This window comes from Chroicocephalus ridibundus, chromosome 1 (genome assembly GCF_963924245.1).
Source record: "Chroicocephalus ridibundus chromosome 1, bChrRid1.1, whole genome shotgun sequence".
NCBI lineage: Eukaryota > Metazoa > Chordata > Aves > Charadriiformes > Laridae > Chroicocephalus > Chroicocephalus ridibundus.
Window position 1 is genome coordinate 168,112,841 of NC_086284.1, and position 16,818 is coordinate 168,129,658.

Consider the following 16,818-nt stretch of genomic DNA (forward strand, 5'->3'; position numbering starts at 1 on the left):
GTTGCAAAAGAGATGGTGTTTAAGTGGGTGTTTAGAGATGAACAACTTGGTGTGTAAGAGAGTGAATGCGTTTGGGGGTTTCAAGCAGAGAATTACTGAATTATGCCGAGGACTCGTAAGGAACAAAAAAAATCTTATTTCAAGGTCACTTTAAAATCCAGCACATCTCAGCAGTGACTAGAAGCTGTGGAAGCAGTGAATCTCAGCTGGCTAGTGAAATTAGCTACCGGGACCTGCCTGTAGTAGAAAATAGCTTATATCAGAAGTACACAGACAATTGGCATGCTGGTTCGTAGCTTCAGCAAACAGGGTAAGCAGCAAAAAGATGTGCTGAACTACCTCATCAGCACTTAAGTTGTCTGTGACTTTATTCCAGTTGCAGTAAAGGTGTGCTGCTGGTCAGAAAGTGGAGATCTTTACACTGCAGCTGCCTTGCTGCATTATGTATTTTGAAAACGCGCTGTTAGCATTCCAGTGACTAACACTAAACATGGGGCCCTAACATTTGCCGAGAACATTTTTCTACCCAAGTCTCATAAAATACTGTTTCACAAATCTAAATAAATAATTAAAAAAGGAAATCCTGTTTGCTTTACTTTCATAATGGTGATGGTACTTCCAAGCCAACTCTCCCGCTGGCTGTAGCTATCTCAGCCACTCCACTCCAATGAACATGAACGCCTGTGCTGCCAAACGTTGCTAAAGGCATAATCAGGGCTCCACGGCTCCACCTTTTCTGTCCCCTTCAGACCTTGACATGCACATATCCACATATGATCTGAACAGAATAACATATAATTATTTTATTGTGTATATGCTTTTGACCTATCATCCGAGAGACAGACTGGTGCTAGCGTATAGTCATGTATTTTTAGGCAGTGAAATTTAACAGCAATACAAAGCAGCATGTACATTGCTACAGGAGATATTAAGAATTCCCCTTCTGGTTTTACATCAGCTTAAATATGCAAGTCCTTTTCTCCCCCTTATGTTCCATTTTACAGAAAAAAAATCATAATGACTTGATAATTCATAATCCTTTGAGGAGTTGAAAAAATGTGGATATACAAATATTTTTATCTCAAATATAATAGAACCACATAGTCTGAAAACTGAATGGTGGGAAATTCTGAAAGAGAGTCTGTGCACAATCTCAGTGGGTCCACAAGCCACTTTGGACAAAGAAGGTGATTTAGTTAGGGTTCAAGGATAAGATAACTCCTTTAACCTTCTGAAGATGGACATTCAAAAACTGAAGGGTCTAAAAATAAGAATGTTCATTCAAAAATGGGACCTGACTATGTTTTAGCATGGCAAGATGGAAGCATGCTCAGAGATCAAGTTTCTGTTAATTAATAATCATTTTACTACCAACTGTCACACCAAGCCACCGAGTATACTCTAGCTTTGGATAATATAAGTTGTAGATCAATATTTCAGAAACTACTCTTCGGAAGCTTTTAGGCCTATCAGGAACATTGAAGAGTGAATTTTCTGAAAAAATCTCATTGGCAATGTTTAAAGTAAGTACAGGCCATTTCCACATGTTAATGGTGGTGGAAAAAATTATTGGTATCAAAGAATACACCTTAATAAAAATTCCAAGTAGAAAACATTTGTTTTGCAGAGACTTGCAAAGCAGAAAAGTTTGAGTGTGAAAACCCATGAACATTTCTGCATCTAATACTGTGTGTTATCTTTTTACAGCATCTATTTCGATTTTTGGATACAAACATTGTTCTGCGCTCAGTAAGACTGGCAGGTACAATTTACAAATCTTTGCTTCAAGGAGGCCATCCTACAGAGACCATGTAGCCCAAAATTTTTTATCATGTCAAATGCTACATTTGGTAACTACATAGTGGATCAGCAACCCTATCTCAGGAAACTCACTGATTTCTGGCTTCCAGACTATGAGAATTAAAATGTGAGAATCAAATGATTTTTTTATTAAACCTCTAGAGAGTTAATGTAAATTGGATTAATGTAATGTTAATGCAAACCTCAGATTGCCCAGAGAGATGGCGGAGGCCCCATCCCTGGAGACATTCAAGGTCAGGCCTGATGAGGCTCTGAGCAATCTGATCTAGTTAAAGACGTCCCTCCTCACTGCAGGGGGGTTGGACGAGATGACCTTTACAGGTCCCTTCCAACCCAACACATTCTATGGATTTTGAAAATATTCTAAAAAGCCAGAGATTTTAGAATTTTGACTTTACTGCAATGACCATGAAAATAAGTTTCCTACATTGAAGCAAATTATGGAAATTAATGAAAAAAATTGAAATCTGAAGGTTTTTTAAGGTATTTACTGCTTTTCCACAAGAAGTCCATCTTCTCAGTGTAATTAGTAGGAAACAGCCATAAAATCCTTTGCTAGCTTTTGCCTTGGCCCTGAGGGCACCCCCAGCCCTGACTTGTCGCTGCCTGGACCCCTAAGGCAAGCCCCGCCCCCCAGCCCTGACCCAGGACCCCATTTCAGCCCCCCAGGGCTGTCAGCCCCTAACGCAGTGATGCCACAGCAGGGACAGTCTCCAGCTCCCCACAGCCCTGCCCTGCTTGGTCACAGCCCCACTGCACCAGGGAGGTACCCGATGACGAGGGCTGGGGCTGCCCCTGGTGCCCCCCCAGCTGCCCGGCTCCTGGCTGGAGCTGTGGCATGGGTACAGGCTGCGAGGAGGCAGTAATAAGGAATTCTGGTTTATATCTGACAGATAGATCGTGCAGATCCTTGACACCTCTGCTGCCTAGTTTACTAGTTTGGTTTAGGTCAGATGCATCACCCTGTTTTGCAATCCCCTATTTTACAGAGTGTCTGTAGCCATTTTCAGATTACTAATTATTGTTTCTGAACAATAGATAGACGATAGATAATTTCTGAATATCCTGTGGTCAAGAAGAAACTGTTTTATAAATGACTTACCAGAAATCTTTAGAAAAATGTGTTTAAGACTCTATCATGAACTAACGTATCTAAACACAGAATTTAGCTCTGATGCAGGAGAAATTACTTTTAAGTCTTTTACAATAGTAGTATATTCACATAAAAGCAAATAATGAGATAGTAAATCTTTATCTTCAGTTGAAGTCTAAGAGATTCAGTAGGGTAGAAGAAAAAAAAAGAATGTAGCTTTAGAACAAAATGTTTGTTTCAAATAACTAAATTTAAATAAATAAAATCTCTGCTACTGAATAATCGCTCTTGTCAGTCTGCTAAACAGAAAGATACACCAGCTAGCTAACGTTATGTGAGGCAGCTCCTGGAAAGGGAAATGCTCAGGAAACTCATTTTAGCAAGAAAAAAAAGGGGTCTTTAAAGCATCATTAGCCTTTTTTAATTTTCATTCAATGCTAACAAAAACTGGGAATAAAAGTAATATATAAGTGCCACTTTGAATGAAAATTTGAAGTTATTCAGCACAAGGATATCATCAGAGAGTATGATATTGAAGTACAACACAGTACCAAGGGAAGTTGAGATATGGCCATTTAGAAAAGCTGCTGCTTTGGACAAACACTGTTAATAAATCTAATCTTGACATCTAACTGTTATAAACAAATCATCCATTTTTATTCTCCTCAGCTATGTGCTTGAAATAGAGAAGATAACTGTTTCTCATATTCCAATGTGGTCTCTTCCCAACTTGAATTTGTTTATCCTTGGTTTGTCTATCGCATCTATTCAGCCTCTGAAAGACTATAATATTTTTTCAGCCTCTCCAGTCCGCATCCCAACCGCCCACAGGCCTGTATCTGGGCTGTGTAGGTAAGGAGAAGAGGGGAGAAAGTAAGATGTCATATTTAGGTTTCCTGATGGGAAAAGCTTTTTAAGTAACAAACCACAGAGTTCATCCTAAACCTGCAGCTTAAACAATCAGGTGATTCAATTTCAAATGATTACCACTACCATTATACTAACCTGAGAGTTTCCCTTCCACCTCCCAACTAACACCACCACATGACCTGAGCCTACCACTGTGTGGTTCCTTATTCACATGGATTCACATAATCAGGAGCAGTGCAGGGTTTTACACATTCCTATACATCTTTTAGCATTCAAGAATGTAAGTAGCTGTTTCTCACTTTAGAAAATTGCTACGCAAAACATCCAGTTTAAAATAAAACTAGAAAAGAGGGAAACCAGGAAGGCAGCTAGCAATGTCGTCATGCCATGCATTTTGATTGCTGGCCTGCATAAGAGTTTTTAACCTATTATGGAAAATTCCCACTGAAATTCCAGATTCTTTTGGATTCCAGAGTTGAGTCAGTTTTGGGGGTGGTGGTGCATCTTCTGCTGTTGTTAACAAGACTGGCATTTCTTCTAGGGCAAGTCTTGATATCATTCTGCTGTTGCATTTAAGAAGGACAGACCAATCAATTCTTAGTCCACAGCACTTTACATGTGAAAAGAGACGGTTTCATATGTATCTAAGATACACGGGCCTTCAGCTGTTGTGACAAGTCCATCACTTCTGATCCCAAAAATTACCAGCTGCAAAAATGTGAATATACCCCAACACCTTGGAACATCTGGAACTTCAAATGTAGTCTTAGATCGCAGACTGCAGCATTTGCAGGACATTATTATTTCACACAGCCACTCAAGAGTTTAAATAATGGATTAAAGTAACAGGAATCTTAATATTTCTGATTACTTCTGCATAGGAAATATATACCGCTGGAATCCTTAGGTACATAATAATTCAAACCTTACTATGACTTCTCTAATAGTAAAAGATGTCTTACTGGCCTTCAAAAACCCATTGAACTTCCTCACAGGTTTTAGTAACACATACTCACTTATCATTCAGTTCATCACTTTGTATGTTCCTTCAGTTATAATTTCAATGCATCTCAATTGACTCTTTCTTCTACCATAAACTCAAGTTTGTATCCAAGGAATAACTTACTTTCTTGTATTGCATTAAGAATCTCTGAAAAGTCCACATCTGTCTTCTCTATGTCTGGTTTTATCCATATTTGCGTTTCCAGCCGGTTAACCTGCAAATCCTCTCTTCCTTCTGAAGAAATTGAAGAGATTGATGGGGTTTGTGACAGTGCAGTTGAAAATCCAGTGGAGGGGCTTTCAGGTTAGGGAACATACACATTGAATAAAGCTACTTAATTTTTTTTTCCCCCTAGCAGAACCAATTTTTCTTTAAACCAAGCAGCTTTAGATATAACATGTATTGATTTAAGGCTAAATACAATGAAACAATAACATTCTCTGCTATCAGCAATGCTGCAGAGTCACCACTGGCGAGTCCCTCGTTCAGGTGAACATGTGCCGCCATGCCATGAGCATCCCTTCACCATACCATCTACAACACTAACTCCGAAATGTGAAAACAGACAAGAGGTGTTGCTACAAATGACACAGCACTACAGGAACAACCAGGCCAAAATGAAACACGCTAACACACAACGGATGAATTAATTCTCAGGACAGAAAACAACCATTAGGACAAAAAGAGTATGGACAGCACGTTTCAGCCATGGGACACCATATGTTCTCACATGCCAAGCTGATGGCATGCCATGGTCTAGGAAGTGCTCCATCCAGTACTGCCGCCCATTCTGAAGGGGTCATGCTGGTATGTAACAGTTGCTGTTTAAAAGCACTGCAGAATAAAAACATAGGCCAGTGGGTCACGGTTTCCAACCGCTTTGCACATGTAATTAGGCACAAGATTTGCCTGTATCAGTGTTCTTTCAACATGAGTGAAGAAAGGAGGAAGTTTCGCAAACACACTGTTTCCGTGTAAAGAGAGGCAGCTGCACGTCAAGAGTAGACAGGAAAGGGTACTGCGCATACGGGCTTAAACTGCTGGCTGCAGGGTACTCTGATACAGCCAGAGGCAAGGAGGGAGCTACTGGGCACATGGCTAGTTTTTAAAAAGCAGCAGCACAACCTGACCTTTCACAAAGGGGTCTGTTAGAAGTGATGTTCTTAAGCAACTAATACACAGAGTTAGCAGAGCGCTGCAGTGGTCAGGGAGATATCTGGGAAAGGACTTCAGAACAAAAGGCCATGGCGGAAGAAGAAACCTTCAGGTCATTTAGTCCATTACTACGCCTTCACTAGAGAGTATCACTCATGCTTTTGATAGAAGCATTTTCCTTTCTTCTGCAGTCCGCCTATAACAAGCTGGTCTTGTTTTGAATTCCTTCTAACCCATTACATCTTCCCCATCCCCTCACCAAAGGACTATCTCACCCCTGCCTTGATGAGACCTATGAATTATATTCCTGGGCACAAAACCACTCAACTCTATTTTAAAGACCCTTCTTCACTTCTTGGAAATACAGATCTCAAAATGGGTATACATACACCAGCTTCAGACTTTTTTATTTCCCAGTGTTAAATATTATAAATTCAAACCATCTCATGCTTGCCCCAGCACATTCTTTTGTTCCACAGCAAAGACCCACTGTTAACATCAGAGACAGCTCCCCTTGTAGACTCCCATAAAGTGATCTGTCATAGCAGCAGCAGGAATCAGCATTTAATGATGTAGAACAAAGAGAATTTCTTAAGTGAGACAGCTGATTATTCATATAATAGCAGCCTAGGGAAACCTGCAGATGGCCTGAGGGGTGGGAGGCTCGTATTTGCCCCAGAAGAGAATTCTGGGGACAAAGAAAAAATACTGCAGCTGCTGCAAAAGACTTAAAAGCAATAGGATGGAGGTAGAGAAGTAAGTAATGGACAAAATTCAGTTAAGTAGCTTTGCAAGGGATATCATTCAAATTCTTGTTAAATACTCAGCTACCACTTTTAACATACACAATTACATATTTGCCTCCTCAAATCTGCTGGACTTTCTTCTCCATTTCAACCCTAGTAAGAGCAAAATAACGACAATACTGACAAATATAAAATACCTCCTCCTCCCCAAAGCCCTCCATCCTTGTTACACCCAACCACTGCTCCTCAGAACACACGAAGGTAGAAGAATCCTTGCGGCATCTCCAACAGATCAGAACTAATTGGGCCAGGGAGAGAGGAAGTGACAGCCAGCCAGCAATGGCTATCCCAAAGTGCTGATATCAGATGGACTATGTAAACACAGGCCTCAATAAAATGAAGCTGTTGGAGAACGTACATATTCAATTTCAAAGCCACTTTGTAATTAATCAAAAATACTGTCTAGAAAGTGAACGGAAAATGTCCAGCCTAAACCTGGCTGTTGTTGACCCCTAACACAGCCTACGAAGCCAAGACAAGTTTTGCTGCATTCAAATCTCCTCTCCTGTATTTGACTCATTTGCAGTATGGGGAGCTTCCAACACTCCACACAGACAGTGTCATATGCTTCTCTGATTCACAGTAGCCTTAATATCTATCCTCACTGCACAAGTATCAGACCAACAACATCATCCTCTGATTTCACTCAGAATTGTAGACCATAATCTTCTACCAGTCATTTGTGATTTAATGCATGGCTAATCACAAACTTGCCTTCAACAACACAGGGAGAAAAAGAAATGTACCTGCCAACATCATAGCTTCTAAGTGGTTACAAAACCAGTTTTTCTTTTCTCCCATGATCTTTGTGGTATCAATAAACAGACTTGAATCAGGGCACATTTGCATCTACCCTCCTCCCCCTCTCTCAGCACCCACTTTGCAGTAGGGAGCGCTGCATTTTTTAGCTGAGAGAAACAACCCCAACGTGACAGGTTGTGGACTTATGATTGTCGTCGTGGACTTATGATTGCAAACTTAATGATTGCTGATTTGTTGGCAGTCAGAAGTTTTAGCCCAGCAGCTCTTTGGAAAAGGCCAGAGTGTTCTCTCCCATGTCCAAAAGAGATTTATTTTCTTTATCTTACCACACATCTCCAACCCAACAAATCAAGACAGTATCTGGTGTCACTGTTGCTATTGAGAGATCACTAGCTCGGCTTTAGCACTTCCTTCTTGCTTTAGCAGCTGCTGTTTTGTGCTTTATCAGTGACAAGTCCCACTGAGCAAACTCTAAGCAGCACAGCCTGTGAGGTTAGGAGGGAAATACCCTCTTTCCATAGAAATATGAGAAATAAACATATACAAATTAAAGTGAAATAAATATTAGATTTACCAAATTTTATGTGATTTTATTAAAAGACCTGTCTGAGATTTTTCTCAACTTACTGAGATGTTTTAGTTCAACTGAAATAATATTTTAAATTAGCTTGTGGCATTCATTCTGATGTACTCGATGCATAAAGTAATGCATAAAATAGCACACGTTTTCTTTTATTTGTTTTGAAGGGTTTCTACTAATTAGATTAGGAAAACAAGCAAGATTATAAAAAGGCATTTCATTTTTAAAGACTGAATGAGATAGCTTGTTCTAAACCTGAATTTTTAAGATGCTTCTAAATATTAAAATGATCACACGCATCAGATAAGCAAATTACATAGCAAGGTAGTCAATATGGTACTAATGTTAAACAATGTCATTCCCACTGCAGTAAGATTTTGTGTCTGCTTAAAATTAAGAACAGACTCAGGTTCTTTGCTGGATGAGGCCTTCTTACGTGCATTTAGTATCTAGCCAATTATCACAATCAGGTTTTTAGACATGAACTTTACAAGCAAGTATCTATTTTCTTGCACAGTAAACACCTGGAGACAGATTTTGAAAGGCTGAACATTTTTATACATGCCCTGTGATGTGCAAATCATATTTGCAGATGGATACCCTTCACACTGTTGTCTGAAATTGAGCATGAGCATTTGGGTACACAGAAAAACACGCATAGTTTCAGTATTTGGCACCAAAATAAAGAATATAAAATTAACTGATGGAACAAGTGCTGCTGTTTCTCAATGCAAAATAAAGGGCTCATATTTTCTCCATATTTTTGAATGGACGTGTGAGAACAGAGCTGATCTTTGTAATTCATTGAGGCAGCTAGGGCTTCTTGAGAAGTTTTACCACTTGGATTCTGCTCATTGGTCAGAATAGAAATACTCGACTCAGTTGCTTTCTGAAATCAGTCTCTCTTCTTTGCCCTCCCTCATGTCCAGTTAACTCAGCAAGTGCAAACAAATGTTTTGTTTACAGCTCTAGAAGTTTATGTAGAGAAAAATTTACAGCTTCAAAAGATGTTTCTGAAAAGACAGCTAGCCAATGACTTTTATCAGCATAGTGATTTTTTATTTATTTATTTTTTTAATCATTTTGTCAGCAAACACACACTTTCGCAACGGTTGTAATTCAGCATGGACATTAAAAACGAGTAGGAAATAACTAGTATGCCATGTGGGTAGATGCTCCTATCACAGGCCCATCCACCTCTAACAGGGAATATTTAATAGGAGCAGTTTTGTTTTGCTACATTAAGTACTGTCTGTGGTTTCTACAGAGAAGTTTCTCCTTCCCACCAGAGCCTCTTCTTTAAAACAAGCAGAAAGCTGCTGTGCGTGGTGCCCTTTTCACTAAAGGCAACCCCAGGTCAACATGGGGTGAAGGATCACCCTCCCACAAGTACATTTTCTACTGCGTTCTCACTGCAAGTGCTAGGCAGGTCATCCACAGTAAAAGCACAGTTTCAAATGGAAATTGTTTAAAGCGTTATTTGTACATGTAGTCAGAGCTATACACGCAAGAAATCAATAGCTTTACTGATCTCAATTCTGGGATTGTATTTTCTGTGACAGGAACGAGACAAAACGTACACCACAGTAGGTGTCCCCAGCATCCATCCCATGGCTGCACTGGACAATGCACCTTAACACATGAAAAACATATTGGTTCAATTATTGCATCAGAAAAAAGAAGCTATTCTTTGAGTCATAGGATTTATCCAAGTGTATATTAATATAGACATGCCTTCCTGGAAACATAAAGTTGGCCTGAAAGCAGTGGCTCAGAGATAGTTGATTACGTATCATTAGGTGGAAGGCTGGCATGTCTTATAGCAAGTCTTTAAAAGAAAGCTGCTTTTGCTACATAGGTCAGAGAGAAACTCGGATTGTTTTCTGTAAGAAATCCTATTCTGTTTGGTTCCTCACCAAACCAGCAAAGTATTGTGATATTCTTTCTGCCTAAGCATTTTTCTCTCCTGCAGCATAAACTGGATGCCAGTGTTACTCTGCACATCAATCTTGCTGCAGTGATTAAATTAGACAGATTTTCATATATTAAAATTATTCAGTTTCTTCTTGCTGCTCTTAAAACTGTCAAGTGCAATAGTGCAGAGTTCCACACTGGCAAAGTATTGTTGATAAGATAAAATATCACATAACAATTAAAGACAAGAAACAGAGGAATAAATAGTTGTGGGAGAAGGAAAAATTAGGTATGTTTAAAACATATGTGGTCAAGAGCCATATTTTTGAGAACATAATCAATTATAATTTATGGGACTGTAATTATGAAGGTCCAAAACTTAGTATCAGCAGCATCATTTGATTTCATCCTGGTCATTTTCATATTAAATATAAAACACTGTTTCCTCTTGAGTAACTGTAGTGTAGATACTGCCTTCCTCAATAGAGACAAAAAAGAGGAAACAAAGAAGAGGAAGTTTCAGAGTTTCCTTACAACTCTTTTGTACAGGTGGAAGGGTTTGTCCTCTCCACGTACAGCTGAAACAGTTCCTGAAAGCACAGGCTGAATCCACACAGAAATGAGTTTTGCATCATGAAGAATAACTCTCTCAGTGTTTGTTTTCCCCTTGAACAGATATGAAAAATGCAATATCAGCATTTTTCAGGATCTATTTTTCCCTTCCCTACAGGGATTTAAGAACAAGAATGTTTGGAAACGTCAGATGGTATTTTGGGAGGCCAGGTTAACACTGATGCTCTGCAAGCTGCCAGTGCACAGGGCAGTAACACTGGTGGGTCATACTCACCTTTCCTCCTCCAGTCCTTGCATCTCCTAAGAACTCTGTTAACCCATTGAGGCCTCGATCCCAGCTGGGCTACTGCACACGAGCGAGGTGGCTGCAGATACACCCATACAAGAAGGCAGTTCCCTTGGACACACACAGTTTCCCATCAAAAGCCTCACTTAAGTCAGGGCAAAAGGCTGAATGTCTTATTTCAGAAATATCTTCTCAGGACATGGTGCAGAAACATATACTGTGTCCTGCCTTGAGCTGCCCCTTCTCTGCACAGAAGAAAAAGGCTCCGTTTTCAACCTGCAATTCTTTGGCCCACCAGCCCAGCACTTGACTCCTTTCTGGAACAAAACCACTACGCAGAAGCTTTCCTTCTGTCCTTGCTCCTTACCAGTAGCACTAAGCTTCCGCCACCTTACAGCTTCAACACAACTTCAAGATTTCTACAAGAATTGGGGGAAGACGAGTTCCCTTTCTCTTTCATTTTGATGCTTTTTTCCAGTGTTGACTTCCTTTTGAAGTTCACAGTTAAGAGAATTACAGGAAAAGTCATGTGTTTAATTCTCTGTTTTAGAGAACTTGTTGACATATCTGTATACTTAAGATAGTGCATCGTATCAGGGTAAGACCAGCTGTCTACCACATCTGTAATAGCTTCTGTGTGGCATGGTAGTGCCTGTGCATATGTACCTGTGGTGACAAACTGGGAGTATCTTAAAGACCCCGGTTTTACTAATTTCCCTACTTTTTGGTACGGGATTTGCCACCATTTCTCTACAAAGCACATCGATGGTTTTGGAAGAGTTAGAAATAATAGGTAATGATACACATTGAAAGAGAGGCCTTTAAAGACTTCTGATTTATATCAAAGCACTCCATCATAACAGCATGAACACACAATATACTTCCAAGACTGAAAAAATTAGGTATCCTGTGTAAATATTTGCAGACCTTTAAAAAACCTCTGACCTGGTAGATATGTCTAGAAATATGTAGGGACTTGGTTATAAGTCTTGATAGTCCTAATTGGTTCACCAGTTACCTTTAAAAAAAGAGTATACTCTGTCACTATTCAGCATAGCTAATCAAATCTTCCACTCTGCGGAAAACACCATTCCTCTTAATGGTTTTCTCATGGATTATGGATAAAATAATGTGTCTGCGTGTTAGTATCCAGGAATCAAAAGCCGAGTGTAAAAGCACAAAAATGCCTTGTTAGTTTTAACAATGCTTTGAAAGTTATTTGAATAAATACGTAGGGCTACTTCATTTCCCATAGGAAAGTACAATGAATGTTAGGAAAAAAAAATATTCAACCCCCAAATCATTCTATTTAGCATGAAGAACCTATACCGTAGCTGTCTCTGTGCATGGTCATGTCAAGGGTATGGTAATAACAATACTGGAATTATTTTTGAAAGACAATTTAAAAATAGTTTCCCTTTGCATTTCAATACACTGTAAGGCATGACATATGCTTAATTATGTTAATACAAACTCTTTTCTTATCTTTCAGGAACAGAAGTAGTGAAGGGAGGATTTCTAAACACCTAACATTAACTTACCACAGACTAGTATTTTGAAGACATATAGTTATCCATTCTCCCCTCCATTAAACCCTGGCTGGCATCAGGTGCAGAGAAGTCCACTCAGCCAAGAAACTACAGAGAAGGGGGGAGTCCTACATTCTGCTCTCGCTCTCTGTCTCTCTGTCATGCTGTGTACACCTTTTCCACAGACAAATGGATGCATATCCCTTGGTGCAAAGCCACATCTTGAAAAACTCTTCTCCCAGCAAAATAGTCCAAACACCAGGCTACAGGGACAGGGTCCTGCTAGCTCTCAATTCTTGCACTTCTGATTCTGTCACTACCCAGAATGAACGCTGGGCAGTCAAAGCCAACACCTTGCTCTTATCATCAACAGGGAGGCATCTCTTAAGCAGCAAGTTCAAATGAGACAACAGCTGCAGAGAGATGATAATCTAGGTCTCACACAAGGACAAGCATCCAAACCATTGGACTGCTGTGCAAAAGGACACAAACTCTTTCTTCTTCATTTCTGAACCTGAAGGTGCACAAATCCATGGGACCTGATGAGATGCATCCGCGGGTCCTGAGGGAACTGGCGGATGAAGCTGCTAAGTCACTATCCATCATATTTGAGAAGTCATGGCAGTCTGGCGAAGCTCCCATTGACTGGAAAAGGGGAAACAACGCCCATTTTTAAAAAGGAAGACCTGGGGAAGGCCAGTCAGTCTCACCTCTGTGCCTGGCAAGATCATAGAGCAGATGCTCCTAGAAACTATGCTAAGGCACATGGAAAATAAGGAGGTGATTGGTGACAAGCAATATGGCCTCACTAAAGGCAAATTGCATGTGACAAATTTGGTGGTCTTCTACAATGGGGTTACAGCGTTGGTGGATAAGGGAAGAGCAATTGACATCATCTATCTGGACTTGTGCAAAGCATTTGACAATGTCCCACACAACATCCTTGTCTCTGAATTGGAGAGACGTGGATTTGATGGATGGACCACTCAGTGGATAAGGAATTCGCTGGATAGTCACACTCAAAGAGTTGCAGTCAACGGCTCGATGTCCAAGTGGAGACCAGTGACAAGTGGCGTTCCTCAGGGCTTGGTACTGGGGACGGTGCTGTTTAACATCTTTGTTGGCGACATGAACAGTGAGACTGAATGCACCCTCAGCAAGTCTGATGATAACAACAAGCTGTGTGGTGTGGCTGACACACTGGAGGGAAGGAATGCCATCCAGAGGGACCTGGACAGTCTTCAGAGGTGGGCCCATGAAGTTCAACAAGACCAAGAGCAAGGCCCTGCATGCGGGTTGGGGTAATCCCAAGCACAAATACAGGCTGGGTGGAGAATGGACTGAAAGCAGCCCTGAGTAGAAGAACTTAGGTGTGTTGGTGGATGAGAAGCTCAGCATGAACCGGCAATATGCCCTTGCAGCCCAGAAAGCCAACCGCATCCTGGGCTGCATCAAAGGAAGTATGACCAGCAGGTGGAGGGAGGTGATTCTTCCCCTCTACTCTGCTCTTGTGAGACACCACCTGGAGAATTGTGTCCAGATCTGGAGCCCTCAACACAAGAAGGACATGGATCTGTTGAAGCAAGTCCAGAGGAGGGCCACGAAGATGATCAGAGGGCTAGAGGACCTCTCCTATGAAGACAAACTGAGAAAGTTGGGGTTGTTCAGCCTGGAGAAGAGAAGGTTCCAGTGAAATCTTACAGCAGCCTTCCAATACTTAAAGGGGGCCTAAAGGAAAGATGGGGAGGGACTCTTTATCAGGGATTGAGTGTAGTGATAGGATGAGGGGTAAAGGTTTTAAATGTTTTCCATTTAAAGAGGTAGATTTGGATTAGATACTATGAAGAAATTCTTATTTTGAGGGTAGTGAGACACAGGAACAGGTTGCCCAGGGAAGTTGTGGATGCCCCATCCCTGGAAGCATTCAAGGCCAGGCTGGATGGGGCTTTGTGCAACCTGGTTTAGTGGGAGGTGTCCCTGCCCACGGCAGGGGGGTTGGAACTAGATGATCTTTAAGGTCCCTTCCAACACGAAACATTCTATGAGTCCATGATTTCCCATCTATGCTCAAAGGATGCCTCAATGTTCTGAGAGTTGAAAGGATCCAAATGTCCACACAGAAGCCCCAAGCACAGCATGTCACATATTCCTATGTCTAATATTTCCAGTTGCCTGGCTCTAAATGGCCCTTATGCAGACCCCTATATGATCAGTAGAGAGACTGTTGCACAATGAGGCTTTGGAACCTACCCCCTATCACTGATAATACAAAGAGATAGAGCACCGAAGTGTGTACTCTCCTAGTGAGAACAAAGCTATCCTTTTCAGGTCCCACAATGCCTGGGATAGGGATCCACAGGGGACAGTCTGAAAACAGCAGAAAGCCACAGTAACTAAGCAGCGACATTTCTGCACAGCTGTATGTTGCAAATGAGAATCTAGAAAGAAGTCTGAGATCTAAACGGACTAACAATTCAGCCCATTTCCTACTACTCTTATTTACACAGATATGACAGTAGGAATTACTGTCATTTAGTTCTACTTCTTTCCTCTTACACTGTGAGTACACATACAAAACATAGCTATCAAACATCACTATCACATATGTTCAAACGTTTGTCCATGTTTGCAAAATCTAACTACTTGTGAATGATAAATCCTTTAGTTAACGTCTACCTTTAACAATATCAGTTGTCAGCAGAGAATTCATAAAGAGGAGAGGGAGAAAACATTTGCTGAATAAACTGTTTATTGCAAAAAGCTTTCCCAGTTCTCAAGCTAGCAGTTTACTGATGAGACAAGCAGAAAAGCTGACTGCACAGGGATAAGAGGCACGACCTAACAGATAACTTCAGGGCACTGAAGATTTACTTCATTATAACATGGGACATCAAGACAGCTTTTATAAGATACCAGATGTCTCTTCTAGGTGGATTTTAATATAACAACCAATTGTACAGACTCACGTTATACCATAGCCTATTGCTGCCTTCACAGTCTAAACACATCCTGGTAATTCATTTCCACAGAAAGCATCAACAGCTAAACCATTTTGGGAACTTCAGCTGTCCTGAGACTGCTGAGGAATGAACATAGCATAGGAATGTGAAAATGGTTATCCTAAAGACAGGATAGCAGAACAGAAGTCTATCCAGCACAGGATCCTATTTCTGACAGCAGTTGCTTAGGCAAAGGGAATATGAAGAGGGCAAGGAGTCTATCCCCAGTCTGACCCTTCCAACTTGCAGAGATTTATAGATCTCTGGAGTGGAAGGTTTCATCTAGATGATAATGATTCATGTCTGCCAATGCCCCTTTCCTCTACAAAGCTGTTCCTTTTATACGCAATGTCCCTTGTGAGCTAACAGGTACGCATCACATTCCTCCCTCCTGCTTTTACTTGTCTCGTTTCCAGCCTTTGTGACCCAATGGGCCTGCTCCTCAGTTACAGTGCGATCATAACCCCTAACATCCAGGCCAGGGGCCACGAAGCTCCAAAATTCACTGTCACTGCAAAGCCTTTCTTACTTTCACCTCAGGCAAGATCTATCATGCTGACCCCATGAAATATACCTTCCTGTAGAGAAACCAAGGGTGGAGCAGTGAATTCCACCCTGGTCTATCATAGGGAGAGGATATGGTTCCAGCCTACCAGTCTGAGCGTGTGGAGACCTAATTAGGGAGAGTTAAGGTAAACATCATCATTCAGTTACAAATTAGAGCTAAAGAATGGAGGCAATATTTATATACTGATTGCGTAAAAATATTCTTTCTCAGTTTTTTAATTTGTCTTTGAGAGTACCTCACAAGCAGCAGGAATCCTGCCCCTAATACTGGTGCCTTTGGCCTTTCTTAAAAAGCCCTGCAACCTATTATAATTACCAACAGAAGAAATAGAGCACTTTGTTGTTAAAATGCATGGACTAGTTTTGGGCTGTTCACACAGGATACCTATCCAAAAGAGATTATTTTCAGTAATTGGCACTAAGCAGAGTAGGAGAACCTCTGAATGGCAAGGGTCACCATTTTCAGGTATTCTGGCAGTACAAAGGGCCTTGAAAGTACAGGCTGTTTTGATGACCCTTAAAACCTTCCAGCCTCATGGAAGTGCAGGTTACTTCTTTATGCCAGCAGTCTAACAGGTGCTAAATTCCTCTCCTGTGCTAGGTACGTTCCTAAATCAAGGTCTAAATAAAGTACTGAACTGTAGTGCTATCTCCCTTTTTCTATTTTAAGTACACTGGATGTTATCAGTAATGAAGACCTCAAAAATGCATATGCTTTGTGCTCCATTGGGCCCCTAAAGCATAGCATGGTACGGAACTGCATACCCCAAGGATGTGACTAGCAAACATTGTGCCTCTGTGGAGTTATCCAGCATGCAGGGAACAACTCTGCTTCCCTGAGACATCCAGCCACTCATGGC

General features: G+C 40.9%; 1 protein-coding gene across 11 annotated transcripts in view; it reads right to left on the reverse strand.

The window, feature by feature from the left end:
* ANO4 (anoctamin 4) overlaps nucleotides 1-16,818 on the reverse strand; it is a 201,991-nt gene that overhangs the window by 116,793 nt on the left and 68,380 nt on the right. For 9 of the 11 annotated variants that reach the window (XM_063322711.1, XM_063322704.1, XM_063322707.1 and 6 more), the window contains exon 3: nucleotides 4,911-5,021. The exons of the other annotated variants lie outside the window; for them this stretch is intronic. In XM_063322711.1, coding sequence (XP_063178781.1) covers nucleotides 4,911-5,021 — 111 coding nt within the window. The remainder of the gene's footprint in view (nucleotides 1-4,910; nucleotides 5,022-16,818) is intronic. 11 annotated transcript variants of the gene reach the window in all.